Source organism: Falco peregrinus, chromosome 5 (assembly GCF_023634155.1).
Source record: "Falco peregrinus isolate bFalPer1 chromosome 5, bFalPer1.pri, whole genome shotgun sequence".
Lineage (NCBI taxonomy): Eukaryota > Metazoa > Chordata > Aves > Falconiformes > Falconidae > Falco > Falco peregrinus.
In genome coordinates, this window is record NC_073725.1 from 11,800,122 (window position 1) to 11,812,944 (window position 12,823).

The 12,823-nt window shown below is 46.8% G+C and overlaps 1 protein-coding gene across 3 annotated transcripts in view; it reads right to left on the minus strand.

Moving 5' to 3' along the window:
* Nucleotides 1-10,709, minus strand: part of SLC4A7 (solute carrier family 4 member 7) — a 97,618-nt gene extending 86,909 nt beyond the window's left edge. For 2 of the 3 annotated variants that reach the window (XM_055806944.1, XM_055806943.1), the window contains exon 1: nucleotides 10,509-10,699. In XM_055806944.1, coding sequence (XP_055662919.1) covers nucleotides 10,509-10,556 — 48 coding nt within the window. In that variant the 5' untranslated portion in view covers nucleotides 10,557-10,699. Of the gene's footprint in view, nucleotides 1-10,508 lie in introns of all 3 variants that reach the window. The other variant, XM_055806946.1, reaches the window with a different exon arrangement.
* Between the last annotated feature and the right edge of the window lie 2,114 nt (nucleotides 10,710-12,823).

Here is a 12,823-nt window from a genome sequence, read left to right on the forward strand (position 1 = left end):
GGAAAGAGATGTCTATTACTACAGGGCACATGACCTGGCAAAACATGAACATGAAAATCTGTTGTTTGGTCCCTCCAAGCTGAGAAGCCAAGAAGTTACACAACATCATCAGCCAACACAATGGCACCCACCAACTAAAACCATTAATGATTATTATTAATTAATAGCTGCCTTACACAAATAGCAGTCACTACAAGCAAGCTTACAATAATGGAGTTGTTTAACATAATATTGACATGATGTGTCTATCAGAAGCCAATTGCAAGCAGAACAAAACATTCACGTAAGCACATGTGCTTTAAATCTATATGGTGAACAGAACTAAATGGTAAAGTTTAATAGTTGAACATGAACATGGGCACAACTCCTCCCAGGGCTCAGCCATGCGAGCCAGCCAACAGATGTGACAGCAGTTTACAGGACAAAGCTACAAAGAGCCCTGAAACACCATCCAAGGTTGTGCGACATGTTACAGGGTGAAGTCTCCACCACCAGCTGCACCAACTGTCCCTCGTCACACATCAGATCCCAGCTCCAAGAACTGCACAGGGAAGATGTCACCATCCAGGTGCTGGGCTGCAGGGAGCATCTGCTGCTCCTCCCTGGTGCTGTTGATAGAGTAGTATGCTATCTCTGAGGTGCGAGTGGCCAGGTGAGAGAGCTGCAAGAGGGGATGAACACACTGCACAAGAAGGGAGATAAGGATGAGGTCCTAGAAGGTCTGCTGCTCGCCGAGTAACATTTTGGAAAGGCCGAGGCCCATCTAGCCCTCAAACTGTTGCACTTTCCTGCTTATCTGTATGAGCACCAGTGACACTTCCAAAAAGCTATCACTGAGCAAATCAAAAGTGGCTACTGAGCACCGAGGGCAAGGGTGAAGAGGCCCAGGTGGCGTTTCTCAGTCTCTCCAGTGAGAATCAAAAGGCTCAGGGCAGAGCGTCAATACGTGGTTATTGGCAGTGCTTTTACCGCTATGACCACAGGAAGCTCTTTCAGGAACAAGGGTCCGTCGGACAAAGCGTTGCAGGAGTATCTTTGCCACAAAGTGCATTAAGCTTGTGAATAAGACTTTAAACTGGGCACAGTGGAGAAAGGCTGTCACACTTCAGAGAAGCAAAGTCACAGGGAACACATGGCAAAAGGCTCTTGCGCTTCCCTTGTGAAAGAGGCACACCTGGGGCACCCTGTCCCACGTGCTTCCACACTGGCACACACGGCATGGGAAGTAACAGGAGGACTTGGTCCGTGCACCATTGCAGAGCTATAACCTCCAGGAATTAGTGACAGCGGGGTGGCTCACAGCTGGAGTACTGCAACGGATGGATACAAGCACTTGAGAAAAGCCAGAATGTAAAGTCGGGGAACATGGGGTTCAATCTATGCAAAGGGCTGGCTACAACAAACACTCCTTGGCTCTGAACAAGTGACAAGACAGTCAAAGACCTTATTTGTAAGGATCAGAGAACAGTCCAACATGGGTGATGCTATGCTAGGTGCCTGCTACAGACCTCCTTTTGAAGGAGGGGAAGTAGAAGATGCCTTCATTCAAAAGCTGGTGGAAGTGTCACAATTGCAGGTACACACTGGGGTATGCTGGAAGTGTGTGGCCAAGCACAAGCACTCCAGGGTATTTCTTGAGTGTGTTAAAAATCATTCTTGGTGCAAGTGATCAATGACTAGTGAAGATGGTCTGCTGGACCCGTTGCTCACAAACATGGCAGTACCAGAAACGTGGAAGTCAAGAGCAGCCTTGCCCTAAGCAACCATGAAATTGTGGAGCTTAAGGTCCTGAGAAAGGCGAGAAAGACAAACAGTACAGTGTACAGTGCAAGACCCAGTGCATACAGTTACAATATGACAAGTCAGGAAAGCAGATTCCAGCTTGTTCAGGGATCTTCTTGGTAGAATCTCACGGAAGACTACCATGAAGGGTGACTGGAAAGCCTGTGAGACCTGCCTGATCTTCAACGATAGACTCCTGAAAGCACAAGCAGGACGATTCCTGCATGCTGGAATTCAAGCAGGCCTGACAATGGACCAGCATGAAAAAAAAAAAAAAAGGGAACCTGTAACTGAGCTCAAATGCAAAACATGGAAGGTGAAAGCAGGACTGGAGGAATACACAGACATTATCTAATCACACAGGGGTGGAGTTAGATAAGCCAAAGCTCTGATAGAGTTGAAACTAACAATGGATGTGGAGGGCAGAATGAAGGGAAGAAATCACATTTTTATTTTTTTCCTCCAAAACAAATTATACAACAGGAACAGAAAGTAGATCTGCATACAACAAGGTGTTACACACTAACATCTGCTATATATCCTTTTCTTACAGATCTAATGAATCGGGGCTTCTAAACGTGAACTTGACATCTGATCAGTTAGTAATAAATATGATTTACTATCTTATTCATAACCCTGACTAAAAGGAAGAAAACACACATGCTTCCACTTAGCATGACTTTTGAGATTCAGAACACAACAGCCTGAATCTCTTAATATGGCAACAGATTGCTTCCATGAGAAGCAATCACATTCCAGAGATGTACACCAAATGAGATTTTATTACAACACCTCTATGAACACAGGTTTGCTCAAACCTCCTCTTGTTCTTTGGTGAAACAGACAAACAAGACAGCCTGATTAGAGATTCTCTAGCCTTCTGGTTACACACTGCTACTGAAACAGTCATGGTTTTCAGGAGTGACATTCGTCGCTGAAGCAAATTCTTAGCTTTTTCTAGCAAGGAATAATTGGTTGGAAAGAAAAAGGTTGATTATCCTTGCCATAAGCTAGGTATTCACAATCACTTAGCTGTCTTTTTCTTCATCCCAGAATAGATCCCAGTCAAGACACAGCCAGCATATATTTAGTAGACATTAGTCATGGAAAAACTAGAGGAATAGTCAGCGCAACAATGGGGGCTGGGGAGCAGAATTTTGACTTTACATTTTAGGGAAGTGTAGTTTTTCAAGACATGCTGTTCACATACACACTCAATACACACATGCCCCCATACTGAAAAGACAACTGAAAAAAGTCAAGTTTTCACGAGTCCTCAGTTCCCCCCAGCTAACAGCAGCCCTCAGCTAACAGACCGTGGGTAGTACAGCTGTACCGTAGAAGGAACAGTGGCAGAGGCCAGAGCAGAAGGTCAATCAGCAGAATTCCAACATACATCAGTGGGGGGGGGGGTGGGCGGGGGATGCTGCTCTGTAACTAATTCCCCCTTCATCTCTGCAGCCTCTGCCCACATGCCTCATTCACAGGAAGCTCCCGTTTGTTTGAAAGCAGACTCCTGAAATTCTGTTAAACTGACACACCACTTTGACAACAGGTGCCCAGTCAGGAAACTTCTACTGAAGACTCTCTCTCAGTTAAAAAAACTTCCAAGTCTGTTTTTAATTTTAAAAATATTTTGATATTTCAGGATACTGTCTCAGCCATACTGCCAACAAGACAAGTCTAGATGCCTTCCAGCACAGCTACGTCTCATGAAAAGTATCAGCATTCATTCTGTAACATTTGTAGAAAATTTAAACTTCCAATGAGATTGCGTAAATAGACAAAAAAAAAAAAAAAAAATCAACAAAAACCAAGTCACAAAAATCTCAAAATCTCTCACAGCAGGTATCTGGGGAAGAAGATGACACACCTGTATCTCACAAAATACCATAGATTAAGAGAGTTCAAAATGAAGATGTGAATACGGTTCTACTCTTCAAGTTAATACTGTGTTCACCAAAAACAGTCTTCAGTGACGAAGACCTGAAAGAGTGGGGGAAAGGGAAGGTCTATCAGGTACATTACTAAGTACAAATACAGGGTAAAGAGTCAAACTCTTAAGAAACACCATAAATATACCTTTTAGAAAAGCACATGCTGAAGGAGTATACAAGATGATACAACAAGTACAGCACTGCGAATACTTCTACTAAAATGGGACTTGCTAAAATTAATAAGCCTGGGGTGTTTCAAGGTTATGAAGCACTCCAGCATTGCTGAAAAGACAACTTGTGCCAGTACACCCGAATAGGACAACCATTCCATTACATAGCTTTGAGTCAATTTAGTTTAAAGCACTAGAGAGCGGGTGGGAAATCTCAGTTTGTGCTAAAAGCCTTTCCAGGGTGGAAGTCACAAGAGCATCCACACTGTCGGATACAACACTGCAGATCAATATTCCGAAACGTTACTTCAGGCAATACAAGATGCACATGGCTACTCACATGACACTGGACAATTTACAGAAATAACTGTAATTCCCATACAGCACAAACATTCACTCTTTTTTGCACATTTATGAAAATGGAATAACCTTGCTGCTGTACAATCCTGGCACTGTTATTGGAAGAATAAAACATTTAGTCTTCTCTGTAGACAAAGTAATGATAGATAACTATGAGCCATACTCTAAAGACAAAATGACCGACAAGACACTTCAGAAACAAAGTTTGGAAAACCTCAGGTAAATAGGCATAACGATATGTAACTAAAACGGCTCCATCTACTGGTTAAAATACACTTTTCTTTTGTCATGCCATGCCCGCTCTACTGCTGCAAATTTAGCTCCCAGTGAAACGAGGAACTCGAGGGTGCCAAGCACAAACACAGACAATCCCTTCTAATAACCACTGACATATGCTGGCAAGGTAAATAATGCATGCTTGCATAATTGATGTATATTCTCAGTAACACAAAAAAAAAGCTTCTAAGGTGTCAGGACTGACTTTTTAAATTCAAACATTGCACTTTTTTAAAAGTAATGTAATATTTTCACCTACTGCTTGTTGTGCAAATGTAAATTTACTAATACTTATTTAATAACATTGTAAGATCATCTGTAGAAGAATCACTAGTCTCTTTTTTGCATTCAGACATACTGACCTAGAGGGTTAAGAAGAAGTTTGTGGTGCTCTTCTCCATCTGCTTATTTACCTCATTTGAATCCCACTATTCATATCACTATTTCAAAACATTAGCTAGATAGCTATCTTAATTTTAGCAAAAAATTTGAAATGTCCCTAAACTTTATTATTCCAGAATACACTATACCAAAAGCATGACAGTATTCTTTGGAGACCTCTATCTAAGTTTTTGTATATTCAAGCTATACTCTGTATTTTATCAATCACTAGTTATAGAGCAGTTCTAGTTACTAGGTACTACTTCAGGGCCACTAAAGATCTCATGTAACAGATATCCTCGTGTAAAGGATATCAATATTCAAAAGCCAACAACAATCACGGTGACACGTCAAGTCACCTATAGAAACATATCAATCCCGTGGAAACAGGCAACAACTACTCAACTTAGTACACCCTACAGCTTATTTCGGACAGCAAACAGAACTACTGCCATGAAGCCTGAAGAAAGTTCCTAGGTGATACACCAAGTTTTTGACAGCCACGGTAACTTTTTTTAAGAACTCAAAAAGACTGCCAGCACAGACACTTACTTTAACCCAGAGGTGGTCAGAGACATCACTTACAGCCCACTGCGCGCACAGGTCAAGTTGCACCCTGCTCAAACAGCACAATACAGAAAAGCAGCTTGTCTCTTAAAAGTCATAGATCCAAGACTACAAGTTTGTCAAGCTAGTGAAATTTTCTCTTATCAGAGGTATTTAGCTAGGGCACTGCCACACCAGTCAGTAGAACTGTACTGCTTTAACTTGTGGAGAGCACGTGTTCAGCCAGATGCCACAAACTTGTGGGGGAGGAAAGTTTCCTGCACAGTCCTCAATTATGCAGTACAAACATACCCTCAGTTACCCCTGTCCAGCCACGAAGGGACAACACCAGTTCAAATACCAAGTTAACATGAAAAATATTTATATATACCAGCATAATATTCTCATGATATTCTTCAGAGACCTGTCATTTGACTTACCATCACAATAGTGACATGTCAAATAAGAAAGCCAATATTCACACAAAAGAATGCTTTCCACTATTTAATTTCTACACCAGTAAGTCATCAAAGATAGTGGAAAGATGTGAATTACGTAGTCAATTCTGTAAAACTTTTGTTTTACCGTACTGATGCTACTTATATTCTTACATACAAAGTACCAGCAAGGTAAATCAAGACTTAGAACATATTTTAATAGGAATTGTTTCAATAATCACCTAAGAGAAGTACTACATAGCTAGGCAAAGTTACCAAGCTACCCTGAAACGCATTAACTGGGCCAAAGCTTAGTTTGGCAACCATGTATTCCAGTCTAGCTGCCCCCAAATACCTGGCTCACCCTTGCAATCCATTCATGGAAATGAAGTTATATTTAAGATTTTTCTTGCAGAGAAAAAGCACTTTGTATTTTTTATTATTAAACTGTTGAAGTTATAACTGCCACCGGATTCTAACAGTTAGGATACTTCTCACCAATTTCTGCATTTTTTTTTATTTCAAGTGGCTCTGATATCTGTTACCCTATACTCCTATAAGCCTTCACGGTTTTTTTTATGAAGTACCAGACACTGTTGCATTAAAAAGATGCATCAATATAAAGGAATGGACAGACCCCACTGAGGCAATGATAGTGTTGGTGAAGTGGGCTGAACCTGAAAAAGTCTTCAAATGAAGCCTGAAGTGAAAGCCCAAAGCTGTCACCGAAACACAACCACTGTTGAACAGGGAAGTCTAAACCCCACCTGATAATGTGCATGCACAGCCGTTAAAAAATAGAAGAGGTAGCGAACCACATAGCCACTTCAGAAAAAGCACAGGGACACTAATGCCCTCTTCAGTTAGATATGGCAGACCACATTACTTCGATGCTTTGATTAGGAAAACCAAAAGGAAAAGCCTGGAAATATGCCCTTCTCCAACAAGAGCCACTTTCATTTCTATCATCACCTACAGCAGATTAGCAATAAAAACAGATTTGTTTCATTGAAAGAAAGACTATACAAAGAAACAAACTCATTATTCAGCCATACTGCATGGTCTATGAACTTGTGAACATTTTATGATATACATGAAGTAGTATCAAATACTAAAGAAAAGTTTCCATATACTTTTTTTTTTTTTAAGATAAAGTGTTTTGAAAAATCTTACCTGCAAAATACCTAGAGACAAAACTACAATATACATTGTTTTAAATGCTACTTACAGGTATTGCGAAGAAACCCACTGAACTATCCGGTAATGAACACCATACTGATAAAAGTTTGAACAAAGATCACTGGCACACAGTATTAAGCATTTTAATACCACCACTGTAACTGTCAAACTCAGCACTGTGTAGAAAGCAATATACTAACACGCTCCACTCCTATTTAAACAAACCAAAAAAAAAGAATGACCCTAACTAAGTAGCTGTTGAAGGAAGAACAAAAACAAGACAAGCATTCAACAGCTGCTTACACTCACAACTTCCAGCTATTTTCAACTCAGACTTCCTCAAGCTGTTGCTCATCCATTTACTCATCTCAATGCATCCGTCTTCCTCTGCTTGCCCAACCTCCCCTTAAATCCACAACAGCTTCTTGCGTGCACATCATATAGCAAGTGTAACTGTGAATTCCTTACACTGAGTGAAGAACCAGCTCCTTTTGTTTGCCCTGAACCTAGCACCTAACTGATTTGACTGTGTGCCTCCTCTTCCATCTTCACCTGCTCTCTTCACATAAGCTTTATAGAGCCTTACGATATCATTGTCCCATCATCTCTAACAGGCTGGCAAGTCCTGGCCTGTTCAATCATTTCTCATCTAAGAACTAATACGTATCTGGTTGCCCTTCAGTGAACCAGCAAACCATTTCCAATAATAATGCATCTTGTCTAAGATGAGGGGCAGAACAGCTTATAGTACACACGGCATTAAAGAACCAGGGATTTACACAGTGATTTTTTTTCCTATTGTATTCTCTACTCGTCCCAGATGTTCCGATCATTGGTGGCTCTCTAGTTGTAACCACAGAATCACAGAATACCAGGTTGGAAGGGACCTCAAGGATCATCTGGTCCAATCTTTCTGGACAAAAGCACAGTCTAGACAAGATGGCCCAGCACCCTGTCCAGCCAATCTTCAGAATAACCACAGCAGGCATTTTGTGTCACCTCCCCCTTCTGACTTACACATACACACTGCCACCAAGCAGACTCCTCAAAATACCAATATCCTAAAGACTCGATGATTCTCCTCTTTTAGACCAGACCTAAAATACAAAACAAGGTTAAAGGGTGTATTTTATACTTTAGATGAAAGATATCCAGGGGGGCCCTGACTGACAAAGATGCTCCTCCACACAAAAAGCACCAGAGCTTACTTATTACACTGATTTACCGACACTGGAGGAAGGAAGAAAAGGAAGTGTTTGGGAGTTCTTTGATTATGTTTCTGTATTTAAGACCTCAGCACTTAACTTCTCAGACTTGATTCACACTTTCTACAAAGCCCTTTCATCTTAAAGAGACATTTATTTCTGAAAAAATTATGCACATGTAAGCAGTTTCAGCAAGCTCTGCCAGCAGGAAGGTGGCCTGTACTACCAGAAGCACAGGATTAGAAAAATCAAGTTGAGCTGTATTGTCAAAAATGCTTGTATTTTGGACTAACTTTGGATTCGTTTTCATGTATATAAAATTATCTCTCTTGCATACAAATACCACAGCAAATCCAACACTGCTATACTAGGTAACTGCCCAAAGATCAGCATGTCCTCTCTTTTAAGCCCTTTGCTTCATGTGTCCTCCTTAGAAATTCCTTTTTTCTAGTTCCTACCCATCCTCTGCGCTCTCTCTAACAATTCCAGTTTTGTCTCAGTTGCAGTTACCTCCTGAATACACTTCAGCGCCAAGGTCAGGCTCCTGACCAGGCATCACTGTTGTGAGGAAACCAACTTGGACCACTCCACCGAGCACCACTTCACCACACCTACATCAGGAACGACTGTGCAGTGGTACAGTAGCTTATGCCTCTGTCCCAAAAGCCTCTAGTTAATTTCTGGTACTACAGAACCTAAACAACTCCTGCCAAGCCCAAGCCCAAGCCCAACAAATGTGCTCAGGACAGGCCGACTTTCACGAAACCCACACTCCTTTTCTCATTTGGATTCACCTGAGGGTAGCCATTAGCATCTTCCACTTCAACCTCATGCTTTTGCAACTTGCTTCATACAGCGTGGCATCTCTTTAATAGATGGGAGTTTTCTCCTGCCAGCTAAGAGATAGCTTTTACAGAGAAGCAAGGTAGTTTTAATACAAATTAAATATATTGAACAGTCTGCCCTTACCAAAATTTATCCTGGAACAAACTAACATGAATTGGGAGATGTCTTTTTGGGGTCGAGTCAAGAAGGTGGAGAAGCGATCTCTAACAGATCTATGAAACATTTAAAGGTGAGCACATACATTAATTTCTGAAGCCAACATACAAAGACTGTAATAATCTGAGGAATTTGCAAAGTTCACGGACCTCTGAACCACTAAGTTGCCAACGCTCCCGTTATAACAAAGGAAAGACACACTAAACGCACTGATGTCACAGGAAACGAGTGCTTCATTACTATTGCCAATTTTATCAAATGTGACTCAAGCCTCTCCTTGGAGGGTAGCAGAAAGATGATGAAAACTCACGTGTTTTCAGCGTTATTTCTCCGCCCGCCACAGCGTTCTTTGTGTCACAAACCAGACATCCCTCCTCTCCGGGCACGGAAAACAAGTTGCCGTGCGACACCTTTTCAGTAAGGGCCTTGGAGGAGAACATCGCAGCGAGGGCTCAGAGCCTCATTAACAAAATCCAGACCTTGAGTCATCCGAAGGGAGGGGAAATTACAACTGTGGAGCCACATGTATTCCTCAGTAGCACAGGAAGTCAGGCAGCACATGCCTGCCGCACCGTGCCGCCGGCCGGGAAGGGAACGAGCCCACGCTCCCCGGTTCTGTCCGCCCGCCGCCAGAAACACCGCCCGCCCTCCCGCCCCGAAAGACGAGCAGCCCCCAGGGGCCCCGCACCCGCCACCTGCCCCGGCGCCGCGGGCAGCTCGCCGCCGGCCATGTGTGCGCACTTCGCCCTCGCCCAGGAACTCGTCAGCGAGCGGGGCCGGGGACAGGCAGAAAGGCGAGGCCAGGGGCGGCCGCGCCGCCCACCGCCGGCGGCACCAGCCCCGCGGGGATCCTCACAAAGGAAGGGGGGGGACGGGGCAGCCGCCCAGCGCGCACCGCCACGGCGCCCGGGGCCGCCTGCGGAACAAAGGCTCCCGCCGCGCCGGTGTTGGGGGGGGGTGGGCGCACGAGGCCGGCACGCGGGCACACCTGCGCCCTCCCGCCCCGCGGTGAGGGGGGGACCGGGAGCCCGCGGCGCGCAGCTACCTGCGGCGCTGCTTCCGCGTCCCGCCGCCGCCGAAGGGAGGGGAGCGGAGCCGGAGGAGGGCCCCCGCCGCGACCCCTTCCCCGGACAAAAGCGAGGCGGGACGGCCCCGCGCACGACGCGGGCGGCGCTGTCCCGCAGCGGCCCTTTGTGCGCCCCACACACACCCCGCACCCCACCCCCGCGTTACCGTGGTGAGCAACGGTCTCATCTGCTCGCCCGCCCGCTCCTCTTCCATCGCGGCTCCCGCCGATACGGCCCGGGCGCAAGACCGGAACGAGCGGCGAGCGGGGGCCGGGGCTGCGCGGCTGGCTGCCTAGCGGAGGCGGGCGGCGCTGGTGCCCTCGGGACGGGGCGGCCGCGACTGCTCCGCCGCGCCGGGGGCCGAGCCCAGACCGCCTCGGCGCGCCCGCTCCCCCCGCCCCACGCGCGACCGGCAGCGCCGCCAGCCAATGGGAGGGGCGCGGCGCCCGCCCGGCCCCGCCCCGCCCGGCGCTGCCCCCCGGGGGCCGGCGCGGCGCTGCGGCGCGGGCGGGGGCGGGGGGCGGCGGGCGGCGCGGTCACACGCGGTGGCGCGTGGCGGGCCTGGGACCGGCAGCAGCGCGGGGGCTGCGCGGGGGCTGCGCGCTCCCGGCGCCGGCGGACGCGGCGCGGCGGCGCTGCCGGTGACGGCGGGTGCCGGGCGCTGGCCGCGCGCGGCGCCCCTTGGCACTTGCTGGTGCCGTCTGCCAAGCTTCTACCGCGCAAGCCGAAATTTTCCATGCCAGGTGCATGCCCCGGGCTGATTTTTTTTGGAAAAAAGTAACCAAAATAATACAGCCATTTCCAAAAATAATATTATTTGCCCTTGTATAAATATTCCAACAATCCTTTACTCAGAAGGCGGGGGGGGGGGGGGGGCGGGGCGCGTGTCAAGGTTGTGCGTTTGCTGCCTGGGTAAAGCTTCACTCCAGTCAAAAGCTTTTAGGAAGGAACAGCTGCTCACGCTGGCCTGGTAGAGATAACTTCCAGCTCGCCTGCCCCTGCAGAGATTACACCCTCCTTGGGCACATTCAACTCTCAAACGCCTTGCACTGATGGGACAGAACAGAACGTGCGCGGCCTGAACCACCCCTTCGTGCCTCCTATGCTTGATAGCACCGTACATCAACCGCCCTGCGGCTTCTGACCGTGCCCGGGGCTGGGGGGGAGCCGCAGGCTGCGGCCCCTTTTTCCACCCTGAAACCCTGCCTGGCCGGACTGGAAGGCAGCCTTTATTTGCCCAGCACTTCTGCACCAAGTTGCCAGTGAAGCTCTTAACACCCTAAATGCGACCAGCTGACGGCAGAGATGCCACGCAGCTCCACAGCATGTGCGGTGCAGCCCACCCCCTGCACCACTTTCGGGATGCTTTGGGCTTCACGCATGTTTGTTGTGTACAGCACGTGAACCCTGAACGGCTCGGAAGTGCTCGGAAAGAAAACACCAGTGACTTCACTGCAGGCCCAGGCCCAGCTTGTCTTCTGAAAGTGACAAAGTCCAGACAGGTCACTTGGAGAGAGGCACAGAGATTTGAGGATCAGGCTGGGATCCCGGGAGATGCAGTGTAAAAGGAAAGGCGGGCTGACTGGCGCAGATGCAACACGGGCAAGGCAGATCAAGGCAAGGGGGTCAGAACTGGACTGGGTCTCGAACAAGCCCTCTCAAATGGAGATGAGAACGCTGCTGGTCTTATCAGTAGGGTTAGGAGCAGCAAGTGAAAGGCATGCATGCATCAGCAAACACCCGCCAGCCTAAGAACACTATAAAAGGACCGCGGACAAAAACAAAAATGTAGAGGCTCACCAGGCCTCTCCTGCTGCCTACCAGGAGGAGGCTTAGCGCAGCTTGAGGGCCCGGCTTGCTTTGGAGGCTGGCGGCAGGATAGCAAAAGGCTCTGAACCTTTGCCTGAGCATGGGCAAGAAGAGCTGGTTGGTGACCAGTAGTCCCCTCCGTGCTTTTCAGGAAAGGCACGGCAGAGGCAGATCAGTCCACAGATGAAAATAGCTCGCTGCTTCTCTGAACAGAAGCAGATATCCTGGGAGGAACAGCAGGTGCTGGATGGCCCTGGGCACAGATGCAATCCTGGCCATAAGGCCAGAACTCCTGACCTATACAGCTCGGAGGAAGCTTTCATACGAATGACTTAGCATGGGTCTGCACCAGGTCACTATAACCGGTACTTTGAGGAACATACCATTAGTGTAAGCTACACCTGCCTAGTTGTACTGAGGAGATAAGAAAGGCAAGCTGTGTGGAACGGATTGAACAGGGAGCAATCTTAACACACTCTTCAATCAAAGATTGTGACCTGGATCAGGTCTCAGCTGAGTTTGACCACATAATAAACAGAAATAAAGCACTGTGCACAACCACAACAAAAAGAATAACCTTGATATAAAGTGTCTTGATACACGTGCAGTATAACTGTGACCTATTCTGTCCTTTCCTCTTCCAGGAACAGTACTGGCAGAGTTTCAATTCAG